The sequence below is a fragment of the Mustela putorius genome, unplaced genomic scaffold (assembly GCF_011764305.1).
Source record: "Mustela putorius furo isolate JIRA1106 unplaced genomic scaffold, ASM1176430v1.1 tig00003863_pilon_pilon_pilon, whole genome shotgun sequence".
Lineage (NCBI taxonomy): Eukaryota > Metazoa > Chordata > Mammalia > Carnivora > Mustelidae > Mustela > Mustela putorius.
In genome coordinates, this window is record NW_025422015.1 from 10,775,156 (window position 1) to 10,792,555 (window position 17,400).

Sequence of the window (17,400 nt, forward strand, 5' to 3'; positions counted from 1 at the left end):
AAGCAGCTGGCTTAAGTAAAAAGGGGAACAGATCAAAGAGGACAACGTTACATCTGATAATACCAGCTGTTTTTAAATAAATGCTGGTTACGCTACTGATTGTGAACATGGAATTATGAGACAATAGAATAAGTAAAACGCCATGCTCACCCAAGAGGACCTGCTTCAGGAAGATTACCGTTTCTAATATTTTCAAATCAAAATAGCAAATAAAACCCATCTCTTAATACACCAACACTTCAAAAAAAAAAAAAAAAAAAAAGAACAAAACCTACTTAATCAAAAGAAATCTCCATATAATCAAATCGTTACACTACGAAGATATATAGTCTCAAAACAATAGGAAATTTTCATTATATAAAATTATACGGGAACACTGGATAGGATACTTGCTTAATTATCTGATAAATGAAAATAGTCGCTTTCTAGGGGGCCCTCAAAACCTAAAGATTTGGTGTATCGATGAGCCATACGGTATTTTAATAATATAACTCTTAACTTCAGAAACAAGCAGTACAACACATTAATTTTTGTCCGTGGCTCCACAGAACATACAAGCCATATGAGACTAAAATCTGAAATCTAATTCCAATGCACAGTTACTCACGCACACCAATTTAAAAACCAAGTCCTATTTAAATATCGCAAGTCCTAAAATACACCATGACCTTCCTACGGAGATGTCAGTAAACAAGCAACATCAGGGTAGAGCCCCTGATTAAGGCACAGACACCAGGGTGCATACAGCCTGTCCATCAGCTACAGGTTATTTACTTCATGGGTAGCAAACTGGTCTTTGACTTCTTCCACATCATCAGAAATGTCATCCTGCTCCTGGAAAGTGTCCTCGGCGGAAAGCAGCCAGGTCAGCACTTCCTCCAGCGCTATCTGATAGCTGTCCAGATCCATGTCAACCTCAGTGACTGTGCTAGGGGTTTCGGCTCCGGGACTCTCATGCTCCTCCTCCAGTGCTGAGCTCTAGAAAAACAAACCCAACAGAACACCCACAGGCATCATGAAAACAAGAAGGTGTTCAACAAAGACGCGCTGTATGGAGAACATTAAGGTTCCACCATGACTTAGGCATTCATCCAATTCTCAGGAGCAGGGCACGCAATGCCATAAACAGAGCAGGAGGCATTTATGAAGTGTGCCGGGAAGGCAAAGAGGACAAAAGTAGAATGCACTCATGGATTCTGTACTCATGGAAATTTTAATATAGCCAGAGAGAGATAAATAACCCACATGAATCACTTCTGAACAAAAATAAAATGGCTATTAGCAAAGTTATAAATTCCATGGATCCAACAAGGGATGCTATTTGAGTACACTAAGGGCTAAAATAGGAAAGTTTTGTAGCGGATCTGGAACATGTTGGGCCTTGAAGGATGGATATAATTTAAAGAAAAATAGATAGAGACTGGAACACTGCTTTGACCCCCAGTTTTACTTAGTTGCACTTTGTACTGCATTTTAGACACTGAAACAAAGTGACACATCCAGACTGGTATACCAATGGTATTTTTTGAGGCAACGGTCCTCGGGTGCGTGCGTGCGTGTGTGTGTGTGTGTGTGTGTGTGTGTGTTGTGTGTATGGGGTTGGGTTTCAGGAAAGACTTCTCTGAAAAAGTCCCAGTGAACCAGAAAAGACAGGAAGCTTCCATGCACATAGGAGGTGCAGAAGCATTTCACAGACAAGAATGCACATGAACAAAGTCTCGGAGAAGGAAAAGACAATGTCCGCCATGACTACAGAGCAGCAGCCAGAGAGGAACTGACTGCAGAGATAGTCTGGCTCTTGGAAAACAAAAAGAGACGATGAGGCCTTTAATTAGCATGAAGGCTGGAACAGAAAGGAAACACACACCAAAAACATTCTGATGGAAGAACCAAACAGACCCAGTAAACCACATGCAGGAGTTAAAAAAGTGAATCAGGGAGCACGCAGATGAAACACTGGATAATTAAGACATAGATGGTGCCAGGGACAGAGAAGGGGAAATGTGATGAGCTCTGGACCTAAAATCCTCAAACCTTGGAGACAAAATAACCCTGGATATCATTTAGTACCAAACCTCTAGACTACAATGAGGATACCTGAGCACAAGGACAGTTAGCAACCAGCCAACAGTCACTTAGATGGGCCCTACGATCCCTGAGGGCTGAGGTGGAAGGCATTATTTAACTGCCAATGTTCAGAAGGTATTAATTGAAACATGAGAGGAGACTTTCAACTGAAAGTGTGATTTACAGAGAAATGCAAGAATTATTTACTGACTACCTAAGCCCTAGAGCATATGTTTGTAGGAAGAGCCAGAGAGGAAGGCTGGCTATCAGTATTCACTGGAAAGGAGCGGGTGGCAAACTCTGTCAAAGAGTAGATAGATGATTAAAACTTAGCCACATTTCATTTCTTCGGTTAACTTAATTCAGCCTCTATGGCACTAATGAAAGCAGGAAAATGTTAATACACTTGCTCTTAATCAAACGGCAAATGGCTTCTCTAATTCCTATCATGGAATCTTGAGAACTAAACAAAAATGATGATTTTATCTACACATAATGAAAGGCAAATGAAATTTCCTTCCTTTTTTAAGAATGGCTCTAACTGCATGAAGTAAAATATACTATCTTTTTAGTGAAAGGAACCCCGATCTAATAAAGAAATGATTTTAAAACCAAAAGGCAACCTCAGAAGATTATCTGAGCCAATTAGCAGGGTGCATCATTAATGACAGATAGCTATGTTACTCAAAACAAATGCTTCTCAGCATTCTTTTCAGTCAGTTATAAAACATTAGGGCTTTTCTTCAGTATCACTCGATTTTCAAAACTACGAAAGAGCCCTGGGTTCAAAAGCTGGCCCATCTCTTGCCCTCTTTCCTTCAGTAAGTTATTTTCTTTTTCTGTAAGTCATGCTATTTTTTGAAATGGGGAACATAAAAGAATTGGTACCTACCACCCATAGAAAATCAGAAATCAGTAAGTAACCTCTCCGAGCCCCGGAGAATGAAAAACAAGTGTTAATGCCAATTCAAGACCATTGTCATTAGATGAGAATTAACATTCCTTATGAAGGAACTTTTTGAGTGAGGATAAATGCAGTGCCAAGACTAATTTAGAAGGAAAAGTTATAGTGATGATAGATAGCTACTGCCTATTGAATGTCTATCAATATCACTGTAGGTACTTTGACTCACCTTTATAAGTGGGTGGTTTTATGCAGATTTTTCAGCTAAAACTGTGGTTGAAAAGGTAAGTAAGCAACTCAAAACAAATTGTAACAGGAATGAACTTTGAGCTTCCAAGCCCATGCTTTCTAACTCTCTAAAATGTATTTATTTATCATTTTGAAAGCCATGTACATCCCTTAGTTGCTGAGTTGGCTAACACGCTGGACCAAATGACTTTTGAAAACGTTGTGTCCAACAGTGAAGATTCTCTCATTTTATGAATTAAGACAACTGGTTAGGACGTCTGAGTGGCTCAGTGGGTTAAGCCTCTGCCTTCAGCTCAGGTCATGATCCCGGGGTCCTGGGATAAAGCCCCACATGGGGCTCTCTGCTCAGCGGGGAGCCTGCTTCCCCTCCTCTCTCTGTCTGCCTCTCTGCCTACCTGTGATTTCTGTCTGTCAGATAAATAAATAAAATCTTTAAAAAAAAGAAAAAAAGAGAATTGGTAAGACTACAACAGAATAAGAAAATACAGATCGATTCAAGACATGATCAGTCAGGAAGAAAATTTCATGACTTTGTATCTTCCCCCAAATATACATTTATATCCTGGTGAATAAAACCACTGGAAGCCCTTAAGTAAAAAACTCAGTAGCCTACTGGCAATTACTCCTCCTAAATGAAGGGGAAATAAAACTTACATTTTGATAGCCCTTGTGGGAATATAATGATTAAAACCTTTTTCTCAGTGGCAAAAAAAAAAAAAAAGGAGAAGAAGAAAGAAAGAAAGAAAAAAGATTAGTACTTGGAACACACTAGGCTGATGTGGGAAAACCATCTTCTGCACATGACAACAAAGATAAAATGAACAGACAATAGGAAAAGGTAGGTTCTTAAGCCTATCATGCAGCAGAATGTTCACAGCCCTGGAATCTAATTCCAGCCTTATTGTCTAAAATAACGTATGTTCCTTCTCAGTAAAATCAGTTGAGCCACCGTTTTCCATTACACGCTGTTGACATAGGATAGCATGCTAACTGATAAATGGAACTTCTTATGCCTTTGTAAGCTGAGAGCCCAAGATGTTCTCAGTCAAGAAAAGACTCCCCTGAAAGTGTTTTAATCTAGTACCTAAGAGAAAATAAATATGGCAAATCAAACTTTTTAATAAAAATTGACCTGTACCTGTATACTAATCTCTCCTTCTTCACATTCTTTCTTATATTTCCTTGGGAGTGTCTCCACTTCACGGATGGCATCTAGAGTGACTTGCTGAGGAAGCACCTCAAACAAAGATGTTAAATACATAATTATGGATTTCTTGTCAGGAAGCTGAACAGCAACATCTAAAAGTGGAAGAAAATAAGGAGCAGCTTAAATTAGATGTCAAAAATATGTGAATTGCTCAATATTAGCTATAAAATAACTACCTTTAGTACCCATAAACAATACTAGTATATAATCTTTGCAATACCAGAACTCAGTAAATTTCTAGTTCATATAATAATAGATGAGACAAAGGCAAAGAAGATTATTTATTTTGTTCAGTAAACTATTTCTTAAAAATCTCCCTAAAAGCTTCCCAAAAATGTTCAGATAAGCTACCACTTAAGATGACACAGACTTTACTTATAATATGAAAAGTTTAGAATTCAACTCTGCAATATCTGTAACTAAAGTTTTTACATTATATGCAAGATCACATAAAAATGCACTTTAATTAAATAAGACAAATATTGAACTGTTTCTCTAATAATTGTATTTTCTTAAACTTTAAATCTTATGGTAGTATAAGTAACTATTCTCCAATGATGTAATTAAATTTCCCACCAAAGCATCCTACAAATTAAGTACAATTGTATTAATAACTAGTCTGCAATGAAATGGCTTGCACCATACTTCAAAAGAAAAAAAAATCCACAATTCTTATTACTCTTTCTAAAAAGGAAAAAAAATTTTCAAGTACTCAAAATTGTAGAGCAAAATTAAGATCGAAATTAAACACTGGCAATACCTTCTGGATCTAACAGCTTTTCTATTCCCAAATAAGTTTGAGCTTTGCTGAAGGCATGTTCAAGTCTCTCAATTGGGGACATTTTGACAACTCTATCCCAGCTGAAGAGATCAGGTCTGAAAATTACAATGCAAATAAAATGAATGAAAATGAAATATATGGACAAAAGTAGTCACTGTTATACTTTAATACATTTCAGTTTTAGATTATTTTACCTGTGAGTTTAAATGAAAAAATTTTTATCTTTTATATCCCAAAGGCTTGTGAAATATATATTTTAAAGTAATTTACAACATGAAAACAATGGATAAAACATTCTAAGTTTCTTGTGTTAGTTAAATATGCCTATTAAAATTTTTGAAGTAACCACAAAAAGATTAGAAATGGTACATAATATTTCCCAAATAGTAAAGGAAAAAAAGGGAAGAAGAACCCATCCATATAAGACAACAAAGAAGAAATAAACAGAAAAGTTAAAAGAAATAAGAAGCTTAAAACAAGAGGTAAAAATGAACCTAAATAAGTTATCACAATCAATGTTAATGGACTAAATTCTCCAACTGAAAGACCAAGATTGGCAGAATAGAAAATCCAGCTTTGATGTGCTCATGGGATACTCCTGCAACAAACCCTGAGAGAATTTTTCATCAATCATCCCCCTCTATACTACTAGTGTCTAGTATTTCCTTTCTGCCTCAATTTTCTCTTTTTAACCCAGCAAATTGGACATTATTGTTGCTCTGACCTACCCCAAAACTAGTCATTTTCTGTATACTCTATCTGTTCTTGCATCTTAGACCCACTTAATTTCTGGGCTTTGCCTGCCCTACTGCCATACCCAGTTCCTCCTCTGACCTCATCCCTAAATACTCCTCCTACTCCTTCCACTGCACCCACTGACTTCCCAAATGCCGGTCCCTCATTCCCTCTTGCCTGATATATTTTACTTCAGCATGTTTACTATTTCTAAATACTATAGGGCCTACATTAACATTTTTTAAATTGTCTTCCTCCTTCTATTTGAATGGAAATTCCAAAAGGATCAGGATTTTTGCTTGTTTTGTTCTCTGCTATACGGCCTACACATAGCACAAAGAAGGCACTCCACACATGCTTGCTAACTCAATTAAGTAATAGTTGGGGAAAACCTTTGGCTAAAATTAAAGTTCTTTGATAACATCTCTAAATCAGCTAGGAAGAGAGGCCAGTCCTTTTAAACTGATAAAGAAGAAGTGAAAGACACTTGGGTATGGGAGTTCTTTAACTAGATAAAAAGTATATGAAAAAAAGCTACAGCAGACAGCAGTCTTGTGGTAAAATACTGAAACTACTCCCTTCATTATGTAGAACAAAACATTCTGCTTACTATCACTAATTCAAATCAATACTGTATTGAAGGACAAGGCAAAAATGAGGGGGGAAGAGAAGAAAAGAGAGAAGAAACTTATGATTCATGGATAGTAAAAAAAAAAAAAAAATCCACCCTACAGAAACACCCAATTACAGATATGTTTTTGTAAAATTTATAAAATTTTAACAAGTTTCCAGATCTAAGATGTAGAAAAGTCAACTGCTTTTTTTACATATCCGCAAAAAACATACAGGAAACAGAAACTTGAAACACTAAGTAATTTATAATAGCAACAAAATATATAATAAATTTTGCCTTTTACATTTAAATCCTTGATACATCTGGAATTACTTTTGGGTGTGGGAGGTAAGGATCCCATTTATTTATTCACATATGGGTAACCAGTTGTCCCATACTATCTATTCATCTGCTTATCTCCAACATCAGCTCAGGTGCACAGCAGGATGGAGCTATTTCTGAGTTCCTTATCCTGTTAGACTGAACTCCATGAAACTGCCATTCTTATATGTCAAAACAGTCAAATGTTTGCAATTTTACATTATTCAGACCATTATTATATTCATGTATTTATAGCACTACATATATAGTCTTAATAAATATAGCCTCATAACTAATTTTATTTCTGTCTCAGAGGCACTTCAACCTGGTTCTTCCTCAGGAGGGTACTGGCTCTCCTTGGGCCTTTAGTCTTTCCTACAATTACATGTTTTATGAAAAAAATCAATTGTCTTTATTTGAGATTGCATTGAATTTATAATTTTTTAAAATATTTTATTTATTTATTTAACAGAGAGAGATAGATCACAAGTAGGCAGAGAGGCAGGCAGAGACAGAGGGGGAAGCAGGCTCCCCTCTGAGCAGAGAGCCCGATGCAGGGCTCGATCCCAGGACCCTGAGATCATGACCTGAGACGAAGGCAGAGGCTTTAACCCACTGAGCCACCCAGGTGCCCCTGAATTTATAAATTTATAGAGTTTTCCTTTTGGTATAAGAACAGAAACACAATCCACTGTATATATTACTGGTTAGTGCTGAATGGGTGGGATTGAACTATATGAATTATTTTACATTTTTTAAAACTTATAAATATGTAGAAGAAACCAAGGACACTGCACTGTGGCATTTGAATCCTATGGAAATGAAGACTCAATGGGTATTTTCTGCCATAATGTTTCTTTTCTTAATGTTTAAGCATGTGCAGAGAGGACAGTGGTGGTAGTGGGGAAGGGACTTTAGGGAGGAATAGTAAGGGAGAGAGACAGAGAAGAGATACAAATCTGTAAGGCCCACATCTAAGTAAGGACGTATCTCACTTGTGTCGGTGGAGCACGGCATTAAAGGCAAGTCCATCTGTCCAGCTGGTGGTGAAGTTGAGGACATTGACCTGGCTGTATGGCCTAGTAGACTGGCGTACCCAGCTCAGTAAGATCTTCTCACTGTTTGTCTGTTGCAAGTCTGACATGACATCTTTCATGACGTCCTTTACCTGTTCAAAAAAACCATGCTGCCTATAACTTAAAATAGTTGCCAGTCTCAAGTCTAATAATAATAATAATCAATAACCTGAGTCTAATTATGAGAAAATACCGGCCAAACCAACATGGAGGGGTATTCTACAAAGTAACTGTCCAGTACTTTTCAAAAAGCTCAACATCATGAAATACAAAGAAGGACTCAAAAACTATTCCAGATTGAAGAGGACTAAAGAGATGTGACAGATAAATGTAATGCATGATTTTTTTTCTTTTTCTTTTATAAAGGATATTACCAGGGCAATTTAAAAAAATCTCCCTAAGATGTATAAATTATGTAATTGTATTGTTTTTATACTATCTTCCTGATTTTAATAATTACATATTATTTTAGTATATAATACAATTATATGTTTAACAGTATTAGTACTATATTATATATTGTATATGTATATTATGATATTAACATTATATTCTAGTTATATAAGAGAATTCCTTACTTTGAAGAAAAAGGTTTTTACAGAATACATACTGAAGTATTTAGGCAAGGAGAAACACAGAAAACATAAAAGTATAGATAATAACTGTCAGCATTTGGGGAATCTGAATAAAAGGTATCCAGGAATTCCTTAAGCTATTTTTGCAATTTAAAAAAAAAAAAACAGAAATTATGTCAACTTTTTTAATTTAATATTTTCAAAAAAAGATAAATTTTTTTTTCTATGCCAGGAGAATACAGCTGTTTGTCAGACTCTTTCATTCTAAATTACTCTGAGTTAAATTGTGTCCCCCACAAATTCTTTGAGTCCTAACCCCACTACTGGCAAATGTGAATTTGGAAACAGGATCTCTCATGAAGGTAAAATGAGATCCTGGGGTGGGTCCTAACCCATTACTACTAGAAGAGGCGATCAGGACAAAGACACACACAAAGAGGGAATACCATGAGGACATAGGAAGAAGGCAGTAACCCACAAGACAAGGAGAGAGGCCTCAAAAGAAACCAACATTGTTGACACATCGAGCTCAGATTTCTAGCCTCCAGAACCGTGAGAAAATTAATTTCTCTTGTTGAAGCCACACAGACTGTGGTACTCTGGGATGCAGCCCTAAGAAACTAACACACAAATGATACATGTCCCATTTCTATTAAGAAATAATTGAAAATTTCCCCACCTGCCAGTGCAAAATGATACTCCAAAGTAATCCCAAAGTCAGTTTGTGATTTCCATCAACAATGTCAGTTCCTCCTATATTCACTAAATCCACCTATTAAGAAAAAAATAAAAACAAACAAAACTCTCTTAAGACAATTTAGCCACAGAAGCCCAGACTTTTGTTTTAGTACCTTTGGACAGACAGCAGTATAAGTGAATGATAAGAGAAATTTCATTTTAGAGAAGCAGATATGCCTAATTCTCAAAAATGTATTATTTATACAATAGATCAATAAAGAAATCTGAAAAAGCATGACTCTTCCCTCCCTTACAGAAAAGGTTCAATACTTAATGTAAGAAAAATGTTTCCAAAAATCAGCTGATGACAATGCACAGAGCAGGTGGCTGGTTTGACGATAAATAATCTGGATGGCACCAACGAACCCCAAAAGTCACACCATGAACTTACATTGTTCTGATGTAAAACCTGCAGCACTCTGTTGACATTATTTAAAGCATGGACCCTTGTGGAGCCACGTTCCTTCGGCTAGAAAACAAAACGTGACATCAAATGAGACCGACTCTTCACATTGCCAACAAACAGGGACACTCAGGTGTACAGAGAAGCTCAGCCTGCAGAGCCCCTCTCTGCCAGGAGCTCTGGCTGGCTTCTCAGGCCACCACGGAGGCTCCTCGTGACAGAATGCAAATGACCTCACCAACATCCTAAGATAGTAGATCCCTCACTTGCCTGAATCCTAGCATTCAAAAAATAGCAAACCTGTTTAGTCCTACCCCCAAAGATTATCACTTAGTGATTCTGGGGTGTAACAGGCATTTGGAATTTCTACAAGATTTCCTTGGTGATTCTACCATGCAGGCCAGTTTAAGAACCAAGGCTTCCAGGAGCCAGTTTCTTTTATCTAAGTTGGGATGGACTCAGGAAGACTGAGAAGTCATGTCACCTTCACACTGCACCGGGGGGGCACAGAGCAGGAAGGATTCAGAGGCACTGTCTCAGGTTCCCAGGTGAAAAGGGCCCAGGGGGAAGGCAGGAATAGCCATGTGGGGCAACGTGATCTGGAGGCTTCTTTCTGCCTCACTGGCCCAGGAATCTTATCTGAGAGAGGGATCAGCCTCTCCAACAGGTATCTCACCCACTGCCTGGAAGGCAAAAGGCCAAGTATAACACCTCACACTTTGGCAAGAAAGGAATTCATCTTCAGGAGTACATTTCTCTGTACCTTCTATACTAATTCTTCCTCTAGTGTTAAAGTTTGTACCCATAAAAATGTATCCTCTTCAATAGCGGAGTTCTTTCTGTGTGAGTATAACACATAAAGTAATAGATTTGGGTTTGATGAAGAAACAAAAATAATACTGAAAAACTGAATAAAAATAAATGCCATAGCTTTTAACAACTCCTTAAGATATTTATTAAATAACATTTAAGTGCGTTGTCTATAACTAGCATCTTCTAAAAAACAAAAAGTGTGTTCTCTACTATTCAAAACAGTATGCCCTCTTCCCCTAGCCATTCTTCTTTTGTAATTCTCTCCTGGGCTCCCTGGGAGCAATAAATATAATAAATAATCTTATCTTTGATAAAAATAGAGCCCTCAATAAAGCCTAATAATGTTCTATCAAAAAATTCACTGAAAACTTTTTTTTTTTAAATGTTCCTATTTGGGCCTGAACATTTTAAGTACCCCCGAGGGTCTTCAAGTCACTAATGATGAGAGACACTCCGTTCGTCTGGTTCTCAAAGAAGACTCCTCTCACCAGTGATGTTCCTGTGAGGCCTTCCAGAAGATCCAGGAGCTTCCTTCCATCTTGGAGGTCTGTGAACATATCATTGATGGGTGGTTTTCCACTCTATAAAAGAAAACGTTAATTATGAATTTCTTCAGCAGCAGAAATTCCATACCTATGTGGCAAAGAAATATTTTTTCCAATTAAAAGTCTGGATGGGCAGCAGATCATTCAGCTTGGCCTTGTATGGAAAGAAACATAATTACAGGGAACTCTGAAATCCATAACAAATGCTTTAAGCTGAACAATAGAAATTGCATTATTTCTTATATAAATTGCATTATTTCTCACAAAGGGAGTAAATAAAGCCAAGGCTACCGTCCATATGCCTTGACTATGGTCTATATCCCTGAGAAGGAATGAAAGAGAGATGCCCTGAGCAATATAAATGGGCACACAGCGCCTGGGTGCAGAGGACATGACATGTGTGTGGATCCTATCATTCCATCACCACACTTCACGCTCACGGTCTGACGGAGTCTTGCGGCATTTCCATCACAGCAACACGTCCGTTTGTTCATAATTTCATCTCTCCAGTGCTGCACCTATACTTCTCACTATAATTTCTAAACAACAGTGACACTTTGGGCTCTGTGTCTAAGTAAGGCACCAGTCCAGTATTTCGAAAGGCAAAGCTTACAGAATTCCTAAACTTGCAATCCTAACTGATAAATAGCACCAGCTTCCAGCGACCAACATACCCTGTGTCTGATGCCAGAAAATGCCACCCATTGACAGGCAGATCCCCTATGATCTGACGGCTGTATGCAGTAGGGAGATTACTACACGGAACATCAGGAAACCTCCGTTTCAATTCCAGTTGGACCATTAACAAACCAGTAAACCTAAACCAACCTTTTAACCTTCCTCTTCATCACAGGCTAAAATCTAACAAATAATATTATGTGAAAATGTCTAGACAACTATAGAGCACAATGTACTAAGTGTGACATCACTATGTTGTATCAAATTATCCCCCTTTAATCTGAAATCTCCACAGAGATAACAGTCTGAGTTCTGTCAAAAATAGAGATATTTTGTAACTGATAACTATTTCATCTTTTTCACTTTTCACTTTAAAAAAAAAACATAAACAAGGGCACCTGGGTGGTTCAGATTGTTGAGCGTCTGACTCGTGGCGCAGGTCACGATCTCAGGGTCGTGAGATCCTGAGATGGAGCCTAGCGTCAGGCTCTGTGTTCAGGGAAGTCTGGTTGGGAGAAAATTCTCTCCCTCTCCCTCTGCCTCTGCCCACCCCCTCCCCCAACAGTCTTACACGCATGTGTGCAAACTCCCTCAAATAAATAGATACATCTTAAAAATAAATAAATAAATAAATAAAGTCATATAAAGCACAATTTTACTCTGAGCTTGAAATGGAAGAGGTGGAAGGGAGCCCTTCTGAGATTTCCTAAAACTCAGCATTTTCCAATCCTCCTCTCCTGATTTTTTACATTTTCAGTTAAGTATAAAATATTGTCAACTAATGAACTATTGACTAGCAGGGCTTTTGAATAGTTCACGTACTCCAAATGAGGGGAAGTATGGTGAAGTTTTCACTATAGAATCAGAAAGAAGAAGAAGAAGAAGAAGAAGAAGAAGAAAGAAAAAAAGAAAAGAAAAAAGGAAAAAAGAAAGAAATGAATTATGACTTCTTTGTGTCTGAAACAAAACTGTTTTTCTAGTCCCAGGTGCCATCCTAGTGAGCAGTGACAGTGTCAGGGACGCGTGGATTGTCTCCATCAATCACAATAACAAACTGATTTCCATGTGCGAGATGTGGCCCCAGGGTCCAGAAGTGATACTCCAGGAGGCAGAGCAAGGGGGAGCTCCTTGCACGTTAAAGACTCCCTACCTGTCACCTGTAAAAACAAAAGAGTATCCCTCATCATCTGCTATGCTCGCCTTCCTCCTCTCTTATGTCAACCAAAGTACACTTCAGAGCACCAGCCACCCAATCAACAGATTCCTTTTCCAGGAGAGATGAATAACTCTGCTCTGGGCATGAAGAGGTAGGGATATAGGTAAAGGTCATGGGAGAAATAAAGAGGGATGTGTAGAGGTGCCTGGGTGGCTCAGTGTGTTAGGCATCTGCCTTTAGCTCAGGTCATGATCCGGGGATCAAGCCTAGCACCGGGCTCCCTGCTCAGCAGGAGAGTCTTGCTTCTTCCCTTCCTCTGCCACTTACCCCTGCTGGTTCTTTCTTTCTCTCTCTCTCTCTCACTCACACTCGCTCATTCATCTCTCTCTCTCAAATAAATAAAATATTTTTAAAATAATAAATTAAATAGGGGCGTCTGGGTGGCTCAGATAGTTAAGCATCTACCTTCAGCTCAGGTCATGATCCCAGAGTCCTGGGATCAAGCCCCATATCGGGCTCCCTGCTCAGAGGGAAGCTTGCTTCTCCCTCTCCCACCTCCCCTGCTTGTGTTCCCTCTCTTTCTGGCTGTCTGTCTGTCTGTCTGTCTCTCTCTCTCTCTCTCTGTCAAATAAATAAATAAATAAAATCTTTTAAAAAATTAAGTAAGTAAATAAATAAGGCATACCTAGACATAAAAAAAGATCTCAAAAATTGATAAGAACCACAGCTAATAATGTCTTCTCAAATCCACTATCCATTTCAAAAAAATAAATAAATAAAATAACACAAACCATCATAATATAGAATAAGGTAAATATAAATATTAGTCCATATGACAATCATGAATGTGCATCCACGATCTCACTAACAAACAAGTCCTTTCACCAGTCATATAATTCTGGGCAAGTGACTTGGTCCTTCCACATCTATTTGTTCATCTGTTAAAAACTAAGAAGATGGACGTTCACTGAATGGTTGATACTATCATTCATATTAGGAGTATAATTTCAGTGTTTATACGGTCATAAAAGTGCCATAAAATTTCAACCGTATCTGGAAGAACAAATAAAACAAATAAGCATTTCTTCATCCCAGGCAAGAATGTAAAAGCAGGTTCTGAACCTGAGTCCATGTTAGTGTCAATTCATGGACAAAGATCTTCTCAGTCCCAAATTGACGAATACGATGACCAGTAGAGATACATCCCACTCCAAACCCATGAACATGATGAGACTAGAGCATGCCACACTGTGCTGTAGGTCTGCACCACGAGACAAGCCGTGACTCAGCAGCAAACTCACCAGACTCTTCCCTAAGCTCCACTGCTAATCAATGGCAAAGTAGGAGGCATTAAGGAGCAGCATTAACTTTTCTAGAAGAGACACTCTTTCCCTCTCTCGCTTGTCTAGTTCATTGGTTTACGGAGCAACAAACCTTGAAAAAAGCTCCCTGCAGAGCATTCTGTTCAAACAAACATGACCCAGACACCCTTCTGTCTTTCTAGAAGTCAATCATTCATACAGTATAACCAGTGCTCTAATTTTCTTTAAAAATATAAAACAAACAAAACGCTACAGTAACAGCAATACAATTTCTCTATTCTATCTCCCAATTTCAGATGAATACTGATGGCGATCAAAAAAATACATGTTTTGTGCTACGTCCCTTTCTCTAACACCTTCCCACTCCAAGCCAATGATGGTGTCATCAATATATATTCCCACTGAGAATCTCTGGAAGGATTACACCTGCAGGATGGCGAAAGAGGGGGAAATACAGCCTGTGAATCTCCTCACTGGACAGAGTAAAGAATAGTACCTGGGCTTGTCCAAATCCAAAGCTGTGATTCAAAGCTTACACAGAAAACACACACCCACACCACCACACACATGGCCAGTCACTACAAAAGTACGTATTCTGACAAATACAACTTCAGAATGCCCCATATACAGATGGAAAGAACCAGACTATGCCAAAGAGCAAGTCCCACTTACCACCCAAGAGATTAACACCTGTACCTATGGGGATTCAGTGCTTTCTGTCCTATAAGCAGAGGTCAGAAAATTTCTGTTGCAAAGATCCAGACAGAACCTAGATTAGGTGTTGCTGGCCAGGTGGTCTCCACCAAAACCACTCGATCCTACTGTAATATGAAAGCAGCCCAGATAATACAGAAACAAATGAGCCAATCATAATGATGACTATGTTCCAATAAAACTTCATTTGTGGATTCTGAAATTTGAATCTCATATAACATCCATGTGTCGTGAAATATTCTTTTCTTTATTTTTTGCAACCCCCTATAAATGTCAAAACCATTCCTAGCTTGTGGGCCATATGAAAACAGGCAGCAGAAGCATGAAATGTCCTTAGAGTAATAGCAAGCACTTAGAAATGTTTTAGGGGTTTACAGAGATTTATATGTATTAGTTACATGTATTAGTTATTTCTTGATAGTAATATTTTGAAATAGGGAAGCTGAGACCAGGGCGATATGACAAGGGAAAGACAGAAACAGGATCTAATACTACAGAATCGGGCTCCAAATCTATGTTCTCAAAGTCTGTGCTAAACTGCCACTAAGATTACAAGGGGGCAGGACTGTGACATCTAAGCCAGGAAATACTTAATTGGGGGGGCGCAGAATAGAGGGGGTTCTATTTAATGACTTCCCAAAGAAAGCAACAAAACATGCAGCACATTGAAATGAACTCAAAATGAAGACAATTTTTTCCCAAGCACACAGCTTTAATGCGTATCTGCGCTTTCCTATCACAGGCTCTCAACATGGGGTCTACCCTGGAAAACTGTTTGGAAATGTCAGAAGTCATCACTGAATAAAATTAAAAACTGATTCATCCTGACAGCCAGCCTCCTATTTAGATATTGAATTCTTTGCAAAGACATATTTGCAGAGCCTTCTCCGACAGAAAAAATACAGTTTAATAACTCAATCAGACAAATACATGGTGAATACTTCCTTTGTGCTTGGCCCCGCAGAAATGCCAAGTTCAGGCCACCCTTCTCATTCACAAGAGAGGGCTCTCATAGTTTTCCAATAAACACAAAACAGTACAAATGAACAATCTTGAACTTGGATAAGCCATGGGTCATATTTAACCTTAAAAAATTGAAAAGGCAACATGACATGCGTCCAGGGGACAGATGCTGTAGGTGACCAGCCCTGGTGACTCCTCCTCCAAGCCTTTCCTCGACCCCTGTCCTTCGGTGCACTCTCCTGACACCAGCTTTAACCCCATCATTGTGATAAGAGGGACCAGCATTAATACCAGCAGCTGGGACATGGAAGTTTCTGGATTTAAAAGTGTCAGAAGATACAAGTAAACTTTTATCACAATTCATGAGGAGAAGCCAGGGTCTCCAGGAGGGCAGCGGCTGCGAAGACTGATGGGGATGTGTGATAGACGACCACACGAAGCCAAGCTGATGAGCTCTGCCACCCCCGGAGAAATGAGCCCAAAGACTGCTGGTGAAAGCTCGTGCTCATTTCCGCCACCATGTCGGTCACTGTGGGCAGGACTACCGGTTTTTCAAAAGAACCTGGAAATCTGAATTTCTCCATGTAATCTCCTGATATTTGTAATTTCCTGAAAGTAGATAAACAACGTGGCATACCAGGTCACCAGGCGACTGATTAGCAGTCTCTGCGCATGGCATAACCACATGAAATGTAGTAGTCAATAGTGAGTTGGATAATCTCTGTGGAAAAGACACACACACGCATGTGCGCACACATACATACACACACACACGCAAAGACTAGAGAACATGCCTGAAGACAGAACACCAGCAATCAGACCAACACAAAGAAGTCTGTAGTTTCAGATTCTTTGTTTTCCACTCACTGTCCACCTCAATTTTCTACCTTCGAACACACATTCCAAAGGTAACCACCTCTCCCTGTCATCATGACTCCCACTGCAGTTCAAGTCTCCAGGGCGAGGCTAATTGATCCCTTTGCTTCTGTATAAAAGCCGGAATAACTCTAATTATAGGCAAAGACAATCCACACTCCAAGTAAAAGATCCTCTGTGATCAAGTCCCCGCCCTGTCTCTAATCTGACACTCTTATTCTCCCCCTTCTTCAGTACTCCCAAATCCCAGTTATTTCCATCATAGAAGCCAAGTTTTTCAGCAATAGTAGCAGTGGTTATAGGAAAAAAAAATGTGCAGAAGATTGAATAAGAAAATAAAATTTAGAAAGCATAGTTTGGAGCTCTTAAAGGGCAAAGTACAACTTCTTTATAGCAACAACCCACCAGCCAGAGACAGAATTAGGACTTGCATTTTCCATGTGGAAGACAGATCAGTGCCTTCTCGCTGGAGTTGCTAGGCTGACCCTGACCACCCACAGAGACAAATGCAGGCCTTGCCCTCAAGACCCTCAGAACACAGACCTAAACAAAACCAGTACCAGCACAGCACGCTGAGCACATTAGGATGGGCTCATGAGCTAAGCGTGCTTCTGCCAAATTTGTACCAAGTAACAGATACAGTACACACGCAGAATCTGTCCTA

General features: G+C 38.8%; 1 protein-coding gene across 6 annotated transcripts in view; it reads right to left on the reverse strand.

Moving 5' to 3' along the window:
• Nucleotides 1-17,400, reverse strand: part of UTRN (utrophin) — a 500,711-nt gene that overhangs the window by 369,272 nt on the left and 114,039 nt on the right. For 5 of the 6 annotated variants that reach the window (XM_004752757.2, XM_004752758.3, XM_004752759.3 and 2 more), the window contains 7 exons: nt 10,971-11,063; nt 9,658-9,735; nt 9,208-9,300; nt 7,873-8,045; nt 5,188-5,303; nt 4,359-4,519; nt 775-978 (listed from right to left, as the gene is read on the reverse strand). In XM_004752757.2, the coding sequence (XP_004752814.2) occupies nt 775-978; nt 4,359-4,519; nt 5,188-5,303; nt 7,873-8,045; nt 9,208-9,300; nt 9,658-9,735; nt 10,971-11,063 (918 nt within the window). Of the gene's footprint in view, nt 1-774; nt 979-4,358; nt 4,520-5,187; nt 5,304-7,872; nt 8,046-9,207; nt 9,301-9,657; nt 9,736-10,970; nt 11,064-17,400 lie in introns of those variants that run through there. The other variant, XM_045066279.1, reaches the window with a different exon arrangement.